Source organism: Aythya fuligula, chromosome 19, assembly GCF_009819795.1.
Source record: "Aythya fuligula isolate bAytFul2 chromosome 19, bAytFul2.pri, whole genome shotgun sequence".
NCBI classification, from domain to species: Eukaryota; Metazoa; Chordata; class Aves; order Anseriformes; family Anatidae; genus Aythya; species Aythya fuligula.
This window is the reverse complement of record NC_045577.1, coordinates 1,256,937-1,277,702: the sequence shown is the minus strand read 5'-3', so window position 1 is coordinate 1,277,702 and position 20,766 is coordinate 1,256,937. Positions and strand designations below refer to the sequence as shown.

The 20,766-nt window shown below is 61.7% G+C and overlaps 1 protein-coding gene across 1 annotated transcript; it reads right to left on the bottom strand.

Moving 5' to 3' along the window:
* Positions 1–4,752: 4,752 nt before the first annotated feature.
* NR5A1 (nuclear receptor subfamily 5 group A member 1) lies at positions 4,753–20,048 on the bottom strand. The gene is made up of 6 exons (XM_032200403.1): positions 19,947–20,048; positions 19,525–19,666; positions 15,683–16,320; positions 9,153–9,272; positions 8,568–8,715; positions 4,753–5,000 (listed from the first exon to the last, which is right to left on the bottom strand). Exons 1-6 carry the CDS (start codon positions 20,046–20,048, stop codon positions 4,753–4,755), a joined length of 1,398 nt encoding a protein of 465 aa, XP_032056294.1.
* Between the last annotated feature and the right edge of the window lie 718 nt (positions 20,049–20,766).

Here is a 20,766-nt window from a genome sequence, read left to right as displayed (position 1 = left end):
GCTCCTCCCTGCCCTGCTCCAGTGCTGTAACTGGTGCTGCCCAAATGCTGCTCCAATGCAGGAGGCAACCATCGGGTCCATGGTGGAGACAGGAGCGGGCTCCCAGCAACACTTTGCAGGCAGATCAAACCCCCGTAAATACCAGGCCAGTTTTAGAAACACAAAAATGAGTAGTTTGGCAGCATCGCTGTGGCAAGGAGGCAGGCAAGGGCTGTGCTCTGCCCCCTGCATCCCTCCCCCGCCTCCCACCCCCAATATTCGGGCTCCCCCCAAGGACTCAATTCTCTTGGAGAGGCCGCACGTTTTTCACAGTAATGAGCTCCAGCCCAGCTGTACAAAGATGCGCGTTGCACAGAGCACTCTGCCCAGATTCATTACACCCATTATGTAAGAAGGGGATGGCCGGGGGGGTTCACATATTTGTACAAACAATAAGTACCGTCTTCCTTGTCTTGGTGAACAAGAGCTCCAAGAGGCCTCCACATCCTCCATCTCTTCAAGTGATGGCTTCTTTGTTTCCCCACGATAATTTCATTATTCTGTTTGAATACATTTATATGTTGCTAAGCCACACATAGCAACATGGATCTTGTCTCCATGGCCCAGCCTTTCTGTGATCAATACTGAGGATTTCTGCAACTCTCGCAATACCGTGTTCAGTAGGGTTTCTTTCGAAATAATAGGGAAATTATTAATTTCTGGGATTCAAAGATGGTCAGGCACATGGGCACTCAGGGAAATGCTGTCCCCGTGGGGCTGCCCTGCGGTGGGATCCAGCATCCCTCCCCGCTGGGCAGAGGGCACCTCATGCCCCGACTGAAGGAAACGCAGCCTGTTCAGAACCAGTGCTCCCTTCCATGGTAGTGTAGGTATTTTTCAATAAATCTCCTCGAAACCTCACCCTTCATTGCTCTCAGACCTGGCAGTGCCTTGGGCAGTGTGTGCGGTGTGCTCATTCCTGAGCAGAATGAAGGAAGGGGGGCTCCTTGCGGCTGCCGCTGCCCACGGCAGCAGCTCCCTGCCCCAGGGCTATGTCCCCAACACCCCTCCGGGGCCAGGGGAGCTGGGGGCTGGCTGAGCAATGCTGGTGGGACCTGGGCTGCCTCTCCTGGACCGGGCGGCCACCCAAGGCAGAGCCGGGCTGGGCTTTGTCCCCACATCACAACCGTGCGTGCCCCTGGGCCTGGGAGGGAGCCTGGCCCCGCTGCTGGCCAGCACAGCTGAGCCCATTTCTCTTTTGCTTTAGGTTTCTGAGAGGCGGTTTCTGGGTGCCACAACGCTGTGGTGGCCTTCGAGCAGCCTGGAGGATGGCGGGGCAGAGGAGCTGGCTTCGTGCGGAGGGCCTCGCGTCCAGGCAGAGCTGTTAACCCTGTGCTTCTTCCTAGCAGCATGTGCGGACAAAGCCAAGGCAGGACTGGGGTAGCTGGGGGTCTCACGGGGCCGCTGGGCTTCATCTGATACCGAAGACACCCTGCACCTCTCCAGAGCTGTGCAGAGCACCCCACAGGCACCTGCTGTGGCTGCTGCCCAGCCTGCGTGGCTCGCCCTTGGGTCCCCGTGGCAGCGTGGCCAAGCCCAACACTCGGCTGCCTGTGTTGGTTGTGCCACCACCAGGGCTGGTTTTGCTTGGACAAGGCAGTGGTGGGAAGCTGTGCCCAGGGCTGTGCCCGTGCAGACGAGGACACCACGTTCCCCGGCCCTGCTCCTGCCCGGGCTGTGCTCTGCAGGGGCAGTGCTGGGGACGGGCTGCACGGGAAGCACACGCACCAAGGAAGACAGCGGCTGGCTTCAACGCTTTTCTAAACCAGCTGACTTTAATAGCATCTTCTGCTGCGTTTAGGACAATAAAATCTCTCCCTGCTCCTCCCTGGGCTTCCCATCTGGCTGGCGTCGCTCTCTGCTCCAGCTGGCGTTATGCTCTCCCTCCCTCTCTGTTCTCTGCATCGGACTGTTTGTCCTGTTACTCTCCTAGTGTTTAGAGCACATAAAATGTGTTGTTTTTTTTTTTTTTTTTTTCTGATTACAATGACAGTAAATGCTGATTTTTAAAGGCAGACTTCTCTCCTTGTGCTTTATCCACGGGAATGGTCTCGCGGCCAGGCATGGCAGCCCGTGGTGGCTTTATGAGGCTGGGTGCAGCGGAGGGCAGTTCCTGGACACCTCCGGATCCCGTGTGCTGCCTGCCGCATTACGCTGTGTTCCCTGCTCTCAGCACAGCATGTGCTGGTTGGCATGGATTGAATTGCTGTTGGAAACTGCAGCCCTCAGAGCAGCTTTATGCTGGCCGAGAGCAAGGTCTGAGGGCAGAGCCATCGCTTCTGGTGCCCGGCACCTGGCAGAGCAGTGTCTGAGCTGCTGGGGCCCAGGGAGCCAGGGCATGGGGCAGTGCCATGCAGGGCTGCCTGCAGGCAGGCCACCAAGCCGGTGGCACAGCTCTGCCTCTGTAATTCTGCTCCCTCCCTCGGCACATGGCACACTGGCAGCTCTCGGCCGCAGTGAGACCAAGAGCTACATGGAGAATCCTGCGTGTGCCCCTTGCCCCCTAAATGCTGTCATCCCTGGGCTCACTTGCAAAACACACTCAGAGTCGCTATGGCAATTCTCAGCAGCGCTTTGCACCAGGTCCTGAGGTACCCGTGCCTTCCAGCTCAACCACAGCAGCGGCTCCCTCCCGCAGAACCCATGTCCCCGTCCCCTCCAGAGGTGGCAGTGCCCCGGGGGAGCTGAGGGATGGAGATACCGGGGCTGAGCCCTGCCCTGGTACCAGGAGCAGGTGGCACCAGGAAGGACCATGAGAAATACAGCAAAAAAAGACAAAGTCTGCCTTTTTAAATGAACTGCAAAATTTATTACAGTGGTTTGCTCCTGACAAGGAAGTTAATAACCTCCTGCCTGGGAAGGAAAGGTGGGGAGTGAAGAAGGAGAGGGATGAGAGAGAAGAAAGGATGTGAGAAAGAGAGAGACACTTAAGGACACTTTTAATTTTCTGAAAATAAAACATCTTTTACCTCCGAAACCATTTTCTCCAGTTCTTTAAGTTCACAAAAAGAAGAAGGTGAAACCGAACCACAGACTTCAGGAGGAGAATGCACAAACGTCGGAAAGCAGAAACAAACATGCTCTTCTGCATCTAACAAGCTTCCGTGGGTGAGCGGCTCCGGGTGCAGCGGTCTGCAGCAGCGCTCGCCTGCAGCCTGAGAGCTCCTCGAGGCACCAGCTCCGCGCAGAGCCGCGGCGTAAAGAGCCCCCTCCGAGCAAGGACACCCACCCGCAGCGGGGAGACACCCGAACCCCCGCCAGCCGCACCGAGGGAGCCGCGGTGGAGCTGGCGGGGGGAGGCCGTGCGCTGGGCACCCGGCCGAGGAGGAGGCGTGGGGTGGGTGGAGGCTGAGCTGGAGAAGCAGCAGCAGAGAGCAGCTGGAGCCCCCAGCGCTGCCCCGTGGTGCCTGCGAGCCCCCGGCCCAGGCTCTCTCTGTGTTGGCACCGTGCTTGCTGCCACCCTGGGACGAGGCCGTGCTGGAGGGGCTGGGCAGGGAGGGCTCCACCGGGGGTGGCAGGATGGGGCCCTGGAGGCCTGGCTTGGCCCCTGTGAAGCACAGGGCTGTTCTTACAACTCCTCGCTCTGGCATTTTGGAGGTGGGTGCAGGGGGTGCTGCTGCACCCCAGGCCCTGGGCACGTGCTGCCACGTGCTGCTGCGGCTGCCCGGTGCCGCGGTACGGGCCTGACCTGCACGTCCCTCCTGCCCAGCCGCTGTGCCACCTCCACCAGCATCACCTGTGGGCAGGGAGGGGACAGAGCCCACCCTGGCCTCGTCATGTCCCTTGGCTGCTCCTCAGGCAAGACAAGGGCGCAGCTGGTGGCTGGAGGGAGCTTCAGTGCCGGTGCTGCCTCGGCACAGGGACCCGCAATGCTCCTGGGACAGAGCTCTCAGCCCTGTGTCCACTCCTGTCCTGCTGCGGGGGGTGTTGCAGCAGCTTCAAATCCCAGGGACGGGCCTCTGCTCCCAGCACTGACTCTTTTGGAGCCTCTGCACCAAGCTTTGCCACCCCAGACACGAGCTGACCTTGGGCACAGGGCGCACTGCAGCTGCCGAGGGCTGCAAAGCCACGGCTGCTGCCCCCGCACCAGCAGGCGCTGAGAAAAACCTGGCTGAGGGCTCGGCAGTGCCCAGCCCCTCCTGTGCTGCTCGGCACCCAGCAGGCAGTGACACTGCGGGAGCTCCGGGGCTCTGTTTGCTCCTGCAGAAATCCTCTGCCACCGCTCCAGTGTCTGGGCACACTGTGAGCCCTGCGAAACCACCGCCCGCAGGGGGTCAGCTCACTTCTTCCCCTGCCCTGTGCATGAGGGGTCCTGAGACAGGGCTGGGCTGGGGGCAGGGAGGGCAGCAAAGAGATGGTGCATAAGGACAGCAGGACAGGAGCATAAATAGGAGAAAAGCCGGGCTTTACCCTTCCTCACACCACAGAGCTGGGTCTGGCAGGCAGCGTGTTGGGCACCGGGTGTGCAGAGGAGCTGCAGGGCCACACTGCCGATGGGGCAGTCCAGCAGCCTGGCCCACGGCCCCACAGCCATTAACAGTCCTTACTGTGTATTAAAATAAATCATCTGGGACCTTTCCAATAGTACGGGTTAAATAGCATCACTGAGAAGCACGGGGTGAGAGGCGGCAGCGGCCACCCCTGGTGCACCTCCTGCCCCGTGCTGCTGCCGTCAGTGCCGGGGCTCCGCCGGGTCCGTGCGCGGGGCCGCGCTCAAGTCCGCTTGGCGTGCAGCATCTCGATGAGGAGGTTGTTGCAGGGCACCTCCCCGCTCAGGTGCTTGTGGTACAGGTACTCCTCCGCCTGCATGCTCAGCGCCCGGACCTCTGCCAGCCGCAGCAGCAGCTGGCGAAACTTGTCCGTGGAGTGGGGGTAGTGGCAGACGGTGTACTCCAGCAGCGCCGCGTTGGCCTTCTCCTGAGCGTCCTTAGCCAGCGTGTGGTTCTCCAGGTACTTCACATCTGCAAGAGATGGAGGGGTGCTGAAATGGTGCCAAACACGGGCACCTGCCCCGCTCCGTACTGGGTGCCCCAGGAGGGATCCGTCCCTGTGGGACCCAGGCTCCTGCAGTCACTGTGCCCAGTGCCAGCGCATTGCATGAGGGGTTCTGCTGTGCTGCCATCAGTCCCCATCCCTGCCCACCTCATGGGTGCCCCTGCTGCTACAGACCCCTATCCGCAGGACCCCACCTTTGGGTGGCCCTGAGGCCACTGCTCCACCCAAGCCACTCCTCCACCTCCATGCCACAACCAAACCCATGGCCAGGGGCAGCTCCAGGGACCAGCCCAGCTTGTGGGCCAGGGGTTCTCCAGTTCGGGCACCCGGGGTGACCACTGCAGGCCTGCCCTCGCCCTGCAGCCGCAGCGTGGACACTCAGTTCACTGCTGCTGCTCGGTGGGCAAGGCGCTGGGTGTCAAGCTGCGTGCCACGGTGCTGCATCGGCAGGTCTAATGGCTTTAGGCACCGTGCTGCTCCCCATTGGCTGGCTACAGCCAAACACGGATCATATCGCAGCACCCGCCTCTGGGAGACCTTGCTGCAGACATCAGCACTGGGAGCACTTGGGGCGCTGGGATTTAGCAGCTTTACTGTGCTGCCACGGCTGCGTGGGCAACGGCGCCACCAGCTCCTGGCACCAGGCTCGGCTCTGGGTCTGCAGCTCAGGCACGGCTGTGCGGAGCTCCTGGATCTGGGCAGGGGTTTCAACCAAGGCAGTGGGAGGTTTGGGGTCTAGTTCAGGCTTTTTCCCCCAAAAAAGAAGGGAGGTGAACTTGGCTTGTGGGACGAACGGGCTGTGCCCATGGCCAAGGGGCTGGGCAGCATTTGGGAAGGCAACGCGTGGTGCTGGTGGTGAGGGGGCTGAGCCCTGGCACAGGCACGATGAGGAGCAGAGGGGTCCCGGGGGATGCAGCCTCCAGCCCTGCATGGGCCGGGCTGCGTGGCCGGGCTGGCGCTGCCTGGTGCAGGCACGAGTGCCACGGGTTGTGCCAAGGCACACTTTATCAGATCACCCTTCCCTTTTCACTCCTGCGGCACATTTGCTCCTATTGTGGCCGCCTCCCTTCTACCCGGGGTTGTTGTTATGAAATCTCTTTATCTGCATAAGGTTATTGTGCGAGTCATTAAAAAAAAAAAAAGAAGTTATATTGATAAATGTCAAATCTATCCCCTGAGTTGGCTCAACAATAGCTAGTTCTACTCGATGAACTCACCTGGTTCTCTGAAAGACCCTATTCACTGTTTAATTGAATATTTGAATAATCTTTTCATTCCTGCAAGGAATAAAGAATGTTGTCCAAATAACATTGACTCACTTCATTTAGCGACACTGCAGCAGTTGCAAAGACTGTCCTGTGACAAAGCCTCCCATCACACATACAGATATGCCTGGGATTATTTCTATGCCCTCAAGTGTTCTTCCTATTCACAGCTCCTTTTGTTTGGGAGAAGCTGCTGATAAATTGCAAACGCTTAAGGGAATGTGGGCTATAAAAGCCTCTCTTCCTCCCCTCCCCAAGAGTAGCTGCTTCATGAATGTAAGTCATGAAATCGAATGATAGGTCAATCCATTAAGGCTCTATTAAGCCCTTCTGTAGAACAAAGCTAACCTGTGCCGTCCTCATAAATATTGCTATTTTGAGAAGCCCTAATTTTAATTAAATCTCTTTACCTGCTCAGGAGAGAAATCTATTTAGAACTCAAATGGCAGCTCTTGTGAGCAGGGCTTGGCTTTGATTGTGCTATGCCAGAGTGGTAAATGTGGAAATTCTCTTGTTAAAGGCAATTACATCCTGCACATAATACACAATCCCATCCTCTACAGCTGAGCCTGCGAAGGGCAAATTACTCCAAGTGAGCTCTGCAATATGGAGAGAAAAAGTTGGATTTGGGGCAACATGATGTCTGGGAAAACACAGCTATTTTATTCCATGCCTTCCCTGGAAGCCGCTGCTCCAGGGACGAGGAATCCCACACCGTGCTCAGCACAACTTCCACGGGCACAGGCGTTCACCATGTGCCCGGGAGGACACTGCCCCTGCTCACTGTGACATGTGGTGGGGACAGGGATGGGGATGGGGGACAGGGCAGCGTGGTGGGGACCAACCTGACCTCTGCAGATCCTGCGGGGCAGCGGCTGGGGTGTGGGCCCCACCAGCTTCTTCATTTCCCAGCCCGGGCACTGTTTGTGCCACACTTTATCACTGTTTGAACAGCAAATCCCATATCTAATTTCTCTGGATTTCAAAACAGCTCTAAAGAAAAAGAAAGCCCTGGGAGGAGATGCTGCAGCTGCAGGAGGGAAGAGCTGTGTGGCTCCAGGCCCCGAGACACCCACCCTGCCCGAGGTGTTGGGATCCCACAGCGAGGGACCCGCTGCTGGCAGCGAAATGTCCACAGCGACCCCCAGCCCAGGCACTGGGGAGGGGATTCCCAGTGACCACACCACGCCAGCTGCTTCCCCCAACCCATGAACACAGCAGCGGGGCTGCCCCAGGGGCACTGCGTGGCTGCAGAGGGACGGGGCTGGGGCCAGGGATAGGGCTGGGGCTGGGGATTTGGTTAGGGATGGGGACGGAGATGCCCCAGGCTGGGCTCACGGCCCCAGCTCAGCCCCAGGGCCCGGACGTGGGCAGGCGCAATTAGCGGTGGCAGCAGCGGGGTGTGAAGCCGAGGGGCTGCAGCAGCAGAGGTGCGAGCCGGGAGCACGGCAGCCAGCTGAGCCCCTCGCTGGCCCTGCCACCGTCCTCACACCGGGGGGGTGAGAGCTGCTGCCGGGACGGGGCCGAGGGGACGGTGTCAGCACCGGTAACGAAGGCGGCTGGGTTGGAGATGGCTCCGGACCCCATAAACTGCCCTCCTTGGGGCAAAGCTTGTGGGAAAATGCCAAAGGCACCGCACGCCCGCGATGGCTGTGGTGGATGGGGGATGCTCCCGGGGGCGGCAGCGGGGCCAGGGCAGAGCCCCAGGGACAGGGAGGGCTCTCAGGGCAGTGCCCGCGGCTCCTGCGTATTTTGTCTGGGTGAGGAGGGACCGTGTGAACCTGCCGCGTCGGCCGACCGCAGGCTCCGAGGCAGCGCCTAATCAGGAGAAACGTGCAGCCCCTGGCCGGGGCCCTCTGACGCAAATCCCGGGGGAGATAGGGGCCGTCCCCGCGGCCGCCTCTGTCAACACGCCTGTTTTGCAGGGCCGTATCAGCCGCTTGTTTCCCCGCCTGGTGCAGCGGGTGGGTGACCAAAACAGGCTCTGCCTGCGGGCACCTGGCGCTGCAACGTCCTCCGCAGCCAGAGCAAAGCAGAAACAGCCTGAGGAACCGCAGAGGCCTCTTGCACAAGGCAGGGCAGCTGAAAGGCATCAGCCCTTGCTCCCGGTGCCTCGCCAAGAGCCCCTCAGTCCCCATCCCTCCAGCAGCCAGCCCAGCCGCTCCCACCGTCTCCCGTAACGCCTGGGGCAGCCTCGCGGTGCTCCGACCCGCAGCGCTGCCCCTGGCCCTGTGCCCCGTGGTGAATCCCTGCCCGTGCCCTGCTCACCGAGGCTGAAGAGGATCAGGAACTTGAGGCAGACGAACTCCTGCCGGTCCACCTGGAGGGAGTGCAGGTGCAGGACCAGCTCCTGCGCCCGCAGCACCAGGGAGTGCAGGATGGAGCCCGCCTGCGCCGTCACCGTCGACAGGTCCACCTGCAGGAGGGGGCGAGCATCAGCTGCAGCACCCTGTCCCCTCCCCGCCGCCCCCACCAGCTCGCCCCAGCCCACAGCTCCAGCCAAAAGCAGAGGAGAAGCAGTGAACAGTGGTGGTGCCATGGGTTCCCCACAGCTCTGCTGCTGCTCAGAACCGGGCCCCCCGCAGAGCTGCGCATTGCTGAGTGCTCTGTGAATAAACACCCGGCTGTGGATTTTCCCCTGTATGAAATGTTTTGCTGCAGACCTGGGAGCCCACAGGGCAGTGGGATGGGGCCATGCCCTGGGGCCGGGCAGAAGGCTCAGGTCTCTCTGCAGAGCGCAGCAAAAACATCATCTGCACAACCAGCCCACAGCACAAACCGGCCACCCCGCGCCACGAGGAGCACAGCCAGAAGTGAGACCAAAATCTCCCCCAGGGGCAGTCCCACACTCACCTCCTGGCCGGTGACCAGCAGCACGCTGTGCTCCTTGCCGTGTTGCAGCTGCCGGTAGACGTGGTCGAACACCAGCAGCTCGCTCCAGCAGTTCTGCAGCAGCTTCATCTGGTCGCCCACCTGCAACACAGGCAGAGCCGCTGATGCCCCTGCGCACGTGGATGTGGCACAGGAGCCTGGGTGCCAGCTCGCTCCCAGCCCGAAGAGGGGATGAGGGCAGCCCCAGTCCCTCCCCACCATCCCAGTGCTGCGTTTGGAGGTTCAGTGGCCACGCATTACATGAAGCAGAGCACAGGTGAGGCCACCTGCCAAGAGGCTGAGCAGTGCCTTGGCACAGGTACGGCATCACCGTGATGTGTTGGAGGCCTGCCAAACCTCTGCCTTCCCCAAAGGCCCGCAGGGGACGGACCCATGGGGCCATTCCCACCCCAGCTCCTCTCCATGGCCAGCTTTGCCTGCTGGCAGCAGCCAGGCTGGGCTGGTGAAGGGTTGTGGCTGCAGGGGCATTGCCACCTCCACAGGGAGCCCCTCTGCTCCTGGGGACCGGGACTTTGCCCCCACCAGCACTGTCTGCCAAAAAAAAAAAAAACACATTTTTTTAATCCCCGCCTGGTGTCCCACACAGGGCAGTGCAGACCCACGGCCAGCCTGGGGAGCTGCAGGGGGACCCCACGGAAGGGGAGCAGGGCCGGAGGAGGGCAGGGGAGGGGAGCAGAGGAGCGGGGCTGGCTGCCCCTTATCAGCAGGAATCCTGCCGAAGCCGCGCACAAATCTTTAACAAAATGACCACTGGCCGCATCCCCTCGCCCGGCACCCCGACGGGGGAGTGCGACGCTGCTCTGGCACAAAGGCCCTGTGTCTGCTGCCCGTCCCTGGTCACTGCACAGCTGCAGAGCACAGCGCCCGTCCTCCAGCACTTTAACCCTGGTGCCTCCCAGCACTCACACCCTGCCCGCTCCTCTGCGTACCCCTGCACACAGCCACGTGCATCTCTGCATGTGTGCTGCTGTGGACACGCAGGGACAGCTACAAGAGCGCACGGCCAGGTTTGCAAAGAAATTTCTGGAAATGCCCCTGTTAAGAGGCTCAGCCCGGGGAGGCAAGCTGCCCTGCAGGGTCTCCTCGGAAAGCCAGGGGCTGGAGGCAGCACCAGCGATAGCTGGGATGAGCCAGCCTAAGCGAACAGCCGTGTTTGCCTTGTCCCTGTGCCCATGGGTGCTGCAGGATGTGACCATGCTGCTGTCCCGGCCCCGACAGCAGGGAGGAGGCAGCCCCAAAGCCGCCGTCCCTGCCGGCGTGGGGTTTATCATCAATACTTCCCTCCCAGCAAATTCAGCGCCACCAGAAGAGCTCTGCAGGGCCATTGTGCTCGCTGCTTTTAATAGAAGGAAGACAGATGCAGTATCATGGAGCTGGATAATACCATCGTTTGGCTGAAGAGGCTGCAATAAACCAGGGTCGGTAGATTGCAAAAGGAATGGAAGTCGGATGAGAAAGAGCTTTATGGTTCCTGAGCCCGGCACCCCCCACAGGCTGCCTGGGCGTATTTGGGAGCTGTGGTGGTGGTCAGACCCGGGTGGCACCGGGGAGGGAGGTGCCCGGCGGTGCCAAGTGCCCGCAGCAGCAGGGCTGCCCCAGCCACGTGCACCCAGCCCGAGCCCCACAGGACACGGGGTTTCTGCTCAGCTGCTGAACAAAGAACTGGGGAAAAGCTCATTCTGCGTCAAAACAAAATGGAGGTTTTCTGCATTCTGAACGACCTCTGGCCCCAAGGCCGGCGGCTGGTGAGCAGCACAGGGAGCCGGGCTCCCCGCACGGCCGCACGCTCCCAGCCGGCAGCACCCGGCCAGCGCCGAGCCCCCCGCTCATCTCCTGGCGTTGTTTTGGAACCTCCTTCCTGTGCCTCATTCCTCACCGGGACGAGCTCCAGGAGGGACAGGCTGAGGGTTTTGCTCTAAAAAATGCTCTAAAGAAACTCATCGTTTCCAAAAGGAAACATTCAAACAGTCCCGAAACCCCCGTTTCTTCCCGTAACAAGACCAGCTGGCTTCTCCCAAGCTCCGCAGGCACTTTCAGCGTTGCCTCCATGCCACCCACGGCACACCTTGCCCTGCAGTGCCCACTGCCTGCCCCAGTGTGCCATGTGTGGCCTTCCTGGGGGCTCCGTGGGGCCATGGTGGGAGCCCATCGGAGGCTCCAAGGGCCCCAGCGCTGCATGGGGTGTTTGGGGACATCCCTGCACCCTGCTCCCACCATGGGGGCAGCCTCCCCGTGCCCCTGCTGCAGCCAGCACTGTGCAGAGGAGGGGGCTCCTAATGGACAGCCCTTTGGTGCCCACCAGTCCTCCCGGCGAGGCGGCACGCACGCACACTCGCCTTTAAAAGTTAAGCAAAGGATCTTCCTCTTTTAATGTCAAGGCTTTTCAACGGAGTGCTTTATCAAGGACCTGATGCAAGCTGTCTTTAAGAGGCTTTTTTTATTTTCTCTTTTATTTTCTTTTTTTTTTTTTTTTTTAAAGAAAGCATTTAACCCATTCACAAAACGTGGCAGTGAAACGCTCCCCATGCGGGGCGAGCACTCACCTGCCACCACAGCCGTGGAAAAGGCCTTTCTGAGGAAGGCACACCCGCAACTGACACAAAAATCCATTTCCCTACAATAAGTGGGGCTGTAAAGATCCAGGGAGGGGGCAGGCATTTCCCCAGCAGCTAAATCCCCGTGCTGCTGCGTGTGTTGGCACAGGGCGTCCCCCTGGTACCACTGCCCACACTCAGGCATCCCTGCAGCACCGTGAGTGATCCCAGTGAGCACCACCAGCCTCACCTTGCTCCAAGGTGCTCAGAGGCTCCAGCACACCCATCCAGCACCGGCTGCACCACACCGTGGGCTTGAGGAGCACTCAGATGCCTCCCGACCCAACCGCACCCCAGCGCTGCCCTAAGGGACTTTGCCCAAATCCTGGTGCGGGGCTGGCCCCTGCGGCTCCGTCCCAGCGTGGGCACGCGGTGAGCACCAGCACCCCGAGCTGCAGCCCGGGCAATTACTGGGTGCGAGCAGGACCTGTCACCTCGGCTGCTGGGAAGTGCGAAAGTGGATTAACCGTCCGCCGGGGGCCGGCAATCAAAACCCCACACAAGTGTAAGGTGTTAATGGTCAGATGCAGGCCCCCTTCCCCCTGCCCGGATACCACTGCCATGTGCAGCTTAAAGCATAAAAAAAAAAAAACAACCACCAAGCCCAGTGCAGCAGGGCTGGGCTGACACCTCCCTGCAGGCAGAGCACGCGCTGCGGCCCTGGGCTGCTGCCCTTTGCCCGTGCCAGCAGCAGCCCTCGGCATCGGCGCGCTGCGGGAGCAGCAGCCACGGGAAGCAGTCACATTTACCCCAGTGCAGAGGATGCTAAACATTGCTGCAGCATCCACGACCAGAAGGAGATTTTAAATCTGCCAAAAACGCGCTGGCTGTGGGCCAGGAGATGGGGGTCAAGATGACCCATGCGTGCTGCAGGCAGAGGAGCAGCCGACTGCAAATGGCCCCGTGGTGGCTGCGAGATCGCTCATAGGAGCGAGGGAAACCAGCCCCGAGGACAGCACAGCGCAGAAGCCCCTTGGAGCAGCGTTTCCCCCAGGCTGGTGTTCACCCATGGGTGGGGAGCAGCGAGGAAGGGCTGTGGGGGATCGCTGTCCCCTGGCCCCCGGCTGTGCGCACCCATCGCAGCGAGCCCGCGTGCCCAGCCGCCGGGGCTCTGACCAGCCTCGGGCTGAACCCACGGCAATTTGTTTAACATTCCTGGCTGCTCATCCCAATCTAAAGGTCATCGCACCCCTGTGTGCATGATATTTATAGATACGCGTAGCAATATCACCTATCTAGACCAGACTGTGCAGGATATTTGTGTATAAAAGGAGCCTCGAGCAGACACAATGTGAGTGTGCAAGTGTGCGTGTGCACTCACATCCCTCTCTCTCTCCATATATATATAAAAAATTACATCTGAAAGGACAAAGTTGCCTGAGACTCACGACCCAACAAAATATATTTCACCCCCGGCCCATATTTTTCTTCCTGAAGAGCTGCTGCAAATCTTCCCTCAGTCCTGACACATCTCATCTAGACTCAGTTAAAGTTCGTATTTATGGGCGTCAGCGCTGACCTCTTCCACCTCCGCCCGCGCGGCCTCGCGCCGCGGCTCCGCGGCCGGCCCTCGATAAACAAGCGGGCCCCCAAATCCCCCTCTGCCGCGCGGCATTATTAGTCTTGCCTCCGAAGGCCAGCGCAGTCCGTAATTCTCCGCCTGGTGACACAAGATGAACGCGGCGACATCAGTCTCGCGGCGGATTGGCATGGGGACCCTCGTTTGTCAGTGGCAGACTGACAGAATTACTGGCCCTTAAATGAAACGATATATCTGGGAAGTTAAATCTGTTTTCAATCTGGCTGCCCCGCGCCTGCGGGCGGACGTGGCGCGCGAGCTGATGTCAAGGGGCCGTTAGCCCCTCTCCCCCCGTGTCCTTCCCAGGGCACAGCGGAGGAGCCGGGGGGGCTCTCCCCACGGCCCCAGCCCTGGCCCCAGCATCCAGCTGGGAGGAGACAGCAAAGGGTCCGGTCTGCCCGGTGTGCCGGGGTCCCTCGCTGGGCTTTTGGTGTGGGAATGAGAACGGGAACAGGACCTGATGGCTCTGGGGGGACCTGCTCCTGCTCCCCCAGGCAGGGAGCAAAGCCTTGCCCCAGCACCCCCGAGGGTTTGGCCCCTCCAGGCCTGGAGAAGCTGTCTGGCTGCAAAACGCGGTGGCCCCAGCACCCCTGGCAGATAGGAGTGCTCGGGGAAGTGGGGACACTGCACATGGGGGACACAGAAAGCTGACCTGTACTTGCTCCCTGCTCAGCATCATCCTGGAGCGATGCCGGTGCATCACCCTCCCAGCCTGGCCCCCCCAGGAACCCTCCTGGCTGGGGGCAGCAGCAGCTGCCTGCACGTGGCTGTTCCTGGGTCCCCGGGGGCTGCGGTGTCCCTGCTCCAGGGAGCCCCGGCCATGCCGCGGGGACTGCCTGTGTTACAGCCATCGATCCCCGAGGCCGCGGTTTTACGCTGTGCTAGTGGGCTTTAGGGCAAAGCCATAAACTCTGCACTAGCAGGAGTTCATTTACCGCGCGCTTTTATGCGCCGGGCAGGAGAGGGAGAGGTTCCAGGCACTGCGGAGCTGCTGCCCCGTCCCACAGCCTCCAAAAATCACTGCCCCGTGCCGGGGGACACCTGGTGCTGTGCAGCATGGTGCCGGCTGTGGCGTGCACCCGCTGGTGCCCCCGGCCCGCTCCCACCCCAGGGACGGGGCAGCTCAGGGGGATGTACTCAGGGGGCTCCACTCAGCTCCATCCCCGGACACCACCGGGATGTGCTCAGGGCACCGGTGGCCCCGGCCAGGTGAGACCTCGTGGCACCATCCCAAGCCCTGCAGGAGGAGGAGGAGGAGTGCCCTCGGAGGTGCGTTCACACGGAAGCAGCCTATTTTCGTGGTGCGATCAGGCAGACAATAGAGTTACAAGGCTACGCGGCAATGCAGCTGATGGCTGAATTTACACTGTTTACAATATCTCCTGCAAAACAACAGCCGCCCTGTTCCCAAAATCCAGGCTGGACACTGATATGATTGAAATAAGCCCGACCCAGCCCCACAATGCGACTTCCTGACAGTGTTTTGGATAGCCAGGGGCTATTTTGAGCAGCGAGGCTCTGCCCTGTGGTACCCATGGGGTGGGCATGGCAAGGAGCATGGCCCTGTCCTGGGCATGGTCCCCGTGACACTGGGATGGGCGCTGATTTTGGCCAGCCCTGGGTTGTGCAGCCTCACACTGCATGCATGGGAAGGCACCTGCCTCTCCCAGCAGCTGCAGGACTCATCTCACAGCACTGTGCCAACATGGCAAAATATTCTCCCATTTTTGCAGCACTTTGGGATCTTAGTTCAGCCCAAGACACAAACATCAAATATCTGAGACTGTGGCGAGGCTGGCAGAGGCTGCCCCAGCCCTGCTCATCCCTCTCCTGGCCCCAGTAAGTATTTGGGGGACCTGGGAGACGCAAGGGGCAGGCAGGTGGGGTCAGCACTGTGCTCCCCAGCGTGCGGCTGCCGGCAGCTGAGGCCGGTGCAGAGGAGCTGCCCTCAGCCCAGCCCGGCCCTGGCTCCCTGCTGCTCGCGGGCACCCACCTGACAGCATCGATTTTCCTCCTAAAGGCGGAGGAGAGAATTGTCTCAACTATAATTCCTCAATGTTACATTTTTCAATTATACCTAGAGCCTGACACCGCACTCACTCTGCTGGCAATTGCCTCCGCACCAGCCCCCGCCGTGATGCACCGGGCACGGCGAGCCCCGCGGTGCCGGCAGGTTTGTGGTCATGGCCATTGCCCTCCTGCCAGCACGTCAGCCCCAATCCTGCCCGCTGCAGCACCCCGTCCTGCTGGCATTTATCCCCGCTCCCCTCACTGCCCGCATCCCCATGCCACCTCCCTCCCAGTGCCCAGACCCCTACCTCCAGCTCCTTGAAGAAGATGCAGCTCCGTGCCCACTCCACGATGGAGAAGAGGGTCTGGTCTGCCATCTTGCACATGAGGCCGAAGGTGCTGAGCTTCTCGTGCCGGCCTTTGCCTTGCTCCTGCTGCAGGCAGGCCAGGATCCGCGCCTTCACCTGGGCCTCGTCGGGCTCCAGCTGCAGCAGCTTCAGGATGACCTCGGGGATGTCGGGCGGGGAGCTGCTGGGGTAGGTCTCTGGGTACATGTAGGGCACGGGCTCGTGCGCATTTGTGTAGTGGTCGGGGTACTCGGACTTGATGGTGCGGCTGGGGAAGGAGGGGTAGTGGTAGCCGGCGAGCGGCACGTGGCTGGGCACAGTCATTCCCAGGGAGGGCGTCCCGTAGGGGCCGCGCTCGTAGTCGACGGGCGTCAGGGCGGCGGGGTTGGGCGGCAGGGTCTTGGACATGGCGTGGATGCTGTGGATGGTGGAGGACAGGCTGTAGTCGTTCTGCACGGGAGACACGATCTGGGGCACGGTCTCCAGCTTGAAGCCGTTGGCACGGATCAGGGCTTTCTTCTGCTGCTTTAAGGCACGGTCCCGCTTGTACATGGGCCCAAACTTGTTCCTGCCTCCGCGCATCCGGTCTGCACGCACGGCTGTGGGGCAGAGGCGGCAGAGGCTGCAGTGAACCCACGCCGAGGGAGGGCACCGCGAGGGGGGGCAGACAAATGGGGCTGGGGGGCACTGGGACAGCTGCCCAGAGAGCTGCTGGCAGGGCTGTGCTGCGGGGCTGGGGTCTGCTGTGCCTCAAAGCCTCTGGGAATTGCAAGGAAGGAAGAAATACTTGGCTTGAGCTATGAAATGTACGGGGATAGGGGAGGTTGTGCCCTGTGTGGGCTTAGAGCAGAGCCCCAGAAGCCTGGGCAGACAAGGGGGGGGTTTGACGCCTGCTTTCATTTTTACAGCCCTCAACCCTGGACCAGCCCCAGGATTTCCTTGTTTTTGCCGAGCCTGGGGCAGCACAAACTCCGGCTTGTGTGCACCCAAGCTGCACTCTTCCTGCGGCCCTCTCCCATTTCCAGGGCTCTCAGAGCCCTGCGCACGGCTGTGAGGTGCCCTCGGGCTGCCCAGGGCCAGCCACAGCCAGGAGCTCAGCCCAAGTGCCCCGCTCTCGGAGTCATCCTGATGGCCTGCAGTGAAGCAGACATTCCTGCAGAACCCCAAGGAAACCCAAGAATGTGTCACTGTGCGAGCACACAGGTGCTTCTCTGCAGCACAAGCTCACCCCAGCCCCGCAGCCGCCAGCCCACCCGCACAGCCCCGCTCGGGAGGCCGCGAGCTGGACGCCTCGGCAGGCACCAGGGATGAGCAAGCCAGCGAGCACAGCCCGCGGCTGAGCATGAAAGGGAAAAGCCCCTCAGCTGGCTCGCAGCCTCGCTGAAAGCAGCCGGTCTTGCTTTTGTGTCGCCGCTGGTACCTCTGCCTCTCTCTCAGCCGTGTGCCCCGCGGATGCTGGAAGCGTGGCCAGACCCCGGAGAGCTCCCAGACTCTCCCCGGGCAGGCTGGAAGGGCGGGAGTGCGTTCAGAGGGAGAGCAGGAATGTGCTCCCAGGGGAGCCGCCCTGTGCTTCCTCCCTCATTCTTTATTCATGGAAACGGCATCTCGAGCCACGCGGCCACAGGCATCCTCCGCGACCCGGGATGCCTCAGCTCCCTGGCTCGTGGGAGCCTGCCCCGCACGCAGCTGCCTCGGGCCGTGCCTGCCTCCAGGCTCTGCTGCCAGCACCCCTATGGGGCTCCCCGCGGGGACACCCCAGCACAGCCCCAGCTAGCACCTGGCCTCCGCCACCAGCCCCACACTGTAGGGCGCACGGAGAGCCCTCATCTCCTACCCACTCCAAATAATATTTTGGGGTTTATTCTCCCACCAGCATTTCCCCTGCCCTTTGAGAAAGGAAGCCCAGGGAGCACATCCCAAGCCCGCCTGCATCCTCCCTGCCCAAAACCTTCCCCAGGCAAACACTGGTCACCTCCTTCCATCTCGGACCAGGAACACAAAGACAGAAGGGGGCTTTCAACACCTTCTACTCCCCTTTTCCATTTCAGGACTGCATCCGTTTCTAAATCCCACTGGATTCACACCCCGGCCATCTCACAGCCGAGAGCCCGGAGCAGGGAGAGAGGTGGGCAGAGGGAAGCCCCCAGCCCCCTGCCCCAGGCCCTTGGCCACGTCACCATCCCCGCGGCAGCTCTGCGCCCCCTTCCCCACGGTTCCCCCAGCCACAAGCTGCACTGCAGCTTTGGGAGGGGGCCGGTGTCACCACCGTGCTTGTCTCCAAAATTAATCATTCGGGGCTTGCTTTTGTCCTGTGTTGCTGAAGCATTCTCCGTGTAGCTTGGCTTCCCTGACCAAAAAATGCAATAACGAAGGCAATGTAGGCTCCAGTTTTTAACACGAGAGTCCCACAGGAATGCTATTTGCCTCTGGGTGCCTCCCTCCCCAGCGAGCTGCTGCAGCTAACAGCAAGGAAATAAACAAAAAGAGGCTGTTTGGAACGAGACGGCTGCTGATAGCCCGGCCGCTGCCCTCCTAGCCAGGCAAAACACGGGGCCAAATTAGCTGCATGGTGAGCAAGACAAAAACAGCCATAAATGGGAAACCAAAAGTGCATCTGCCCCCCCAAAAGCTGCCTCTGCCTGTCCCTTACAGCCGGCACCTGCCCCACTCCCAAACCCCTGCTGACGGGTGCGGCGCTGGCCCGGCTGCCGGCCCGCGCACGGCAGGCTCAGGGCACCAGTAACTCCAGTCCGGGGAGAAGCAGGGAACTGGGATCAGTCCGGAGACAGGGCTGGAAGCTGGACCACGCCGGGAGTTTGCAGGGGCTGATTCTGCAGCCCGATGTTGTGTCTCAGCCCCGCGCCTCCGCCCCAGCAGCGCTCCAACCCCGCTCCCTGGGAAGCCAGCGGCTCGCTCCCTGCAAGTACGCGCAGTACTTCGCGATTAACCCGCACCTCGCCTAGAACTCCGCGCCATGCAGCCCTGCCCGGCCAGCCCGGCCAGGTGAGAGGCGTCAGCCCAGCCTGCCCCCAGCCACCCGCCGTAAAATGTGAACGGGTTCAGGCAAGAAGGGGCTGGGGGGGAGCTGACAGCGGCAGGAGTTTTCCTTTCCACGTTTGCGTTTGCTTTTGCTTTGCAATCGCTTGCCAGCGAACTGTGTCCTGGATGTATTTTGCTGGGCTGTGCTAAGCGCTGCAGAAACCACAACACAAGATGCGGGGATGTCAGGGCCCGACTCGAACGTCTCAGTCAGGATCAGCTTCTCTGACACGAGCGAGGTGACAACAGTGGGGGATGTAATTGCACTCCCCGAGAGTCAGGCAGCTGAGAAATCTGTTACACTAAATGTCACCAAGAGGAAAAATATAATTTGTGGTGGGTCTCACGCAGTTTTATTGTGAGTCTCGTAATATTTAGCGTTTTCCTTAAGTCTCAGCTTCTGGAATTATGTGATTAAGGAAAACAATAATTCCTCTGCTATTTCCCAACCGTTCTGCCAGCAAAGAAAAAAAAATCCTGGAAAGTTGAAGCCGCGGCAGCCAAAACCCCCGGAGAAACAAAACAAAAACAAAGGAACGAAAAGCAGAAGGCAAGGCGAAAAAACGAATTTTTGTTTAACTTGGGGAGGAAAAACGGAACCGGAGCAGCCCCGGCAATTACCGGCCCGGGGGGCGCGGCGGCGGCCGGGGACAGCGCGACGGCCGCGGGGGGAGCGCGCAGGGCGAGCACCGAGCACGGAGCCCCCCGCTCCGTCCCGTCCCGTCCCGACCCATCCCGTCCCGACCCGTCCCGTTTGTGCCTACCTTCCAGGCGCATCCCCACGGTGAGGCACTTCTGGAAGCGGCAGTAGGGGCAGCGCTTCCGCTGGGTCTTGTCGATCTTGCAGTTCTGGCTCTCGGTGCAGGTGTAGTGCTTGTTGTTCTGCACTGTCCTCTTGAAGAAGCCCTGCGGCGGCCAGCGGCGGTGATGCTGCGGGCACCGGCCCCGAGCCCCCGGCCCCCGCCCGGAGCCCCCCGCCCTGCCCCGAGCCCCCGCCCGCCGCCGGGGCTCCCGTCGCGGCCGCGCTCCCGTGCCGCCGCCCGGCGAGCCGCCGCTAACGAAAGCGGGCGAGGGGCGGCCCGGGGGGGACCCCGCAGCCCCGACCCCGGCCGTGCCCCCCTTTCTGCAGCCCCGGCCCCGGCCGTGCCCCCCCCCCTCGCCCCCGCAGCCCCCTGCCCGCTCCTACCTTGCAGCTCTCGCAGGTGAGCAGCCCGTAGTGGTACCCCGAGACCTTGTCCCCGCAGACCGGACACAGCTCGTCCAGGTCCTCATCATAGGAATAGTCCATCCCCGCCGGCGGCCCTGCTGCGGGACACGGCGGCGGCTCAGCGGGACGGGGCCGGGGGGACGGGCACCGGGCGGCCCCGAGCCCTGCGCCGGGAGCGGCAGCGGGAGCGCGGCGCGGCGGAGAGCGAGCGGCAGGTGCCGGCGCCGGAGCCCTTTATAGCGCCTGGAAGAGCAGCTCCATGCTGGTGCGGGCGAGCGGCCAGCCCCCCGGGGGCTGGGGAACCTCCTCTGGGAGAGCGGGCGGCTGGCGGCTGGGGACGGGCTGGGGAGGAGGGACCTGGCAGCCCGGGGGCAAGGGGACGCGGGCACGGCCCGGCACGGCACGGCCACGGCCCCCCGGCTGCGGAGGCCCCGACGGCGGCGGCCCCGGGGCAGGAGGAGATGGGACCCGAGCCCCCGGCTGGGGCTGCGGCCACCTCCCCGCACCAAGGGGCCGAGAGCCACCCGCGGCACCGGGCCCCGCAGCACCCACGGCACACACGAGCCCCCCACCGCCCCCCGCTCCGGCCTGCACGGCTTTGTACGTAGCACCCGGAGCAGTGCCCGCAGCCAGCAGCCAGCCCCCGGCCCCCCAGGACAGCCAGAGCGGGCCCGTTACCCCCACGGCTGCCAGAGGAGCCCCAGGAAAGCTGCGTGAGGAGCTCTGGGTGTGCGGCACCCCCGGCACCTCCCCTGGGGCCACCGGCAGCGGTAGCGGCAGGGACGTGGCCCAGCCGGAC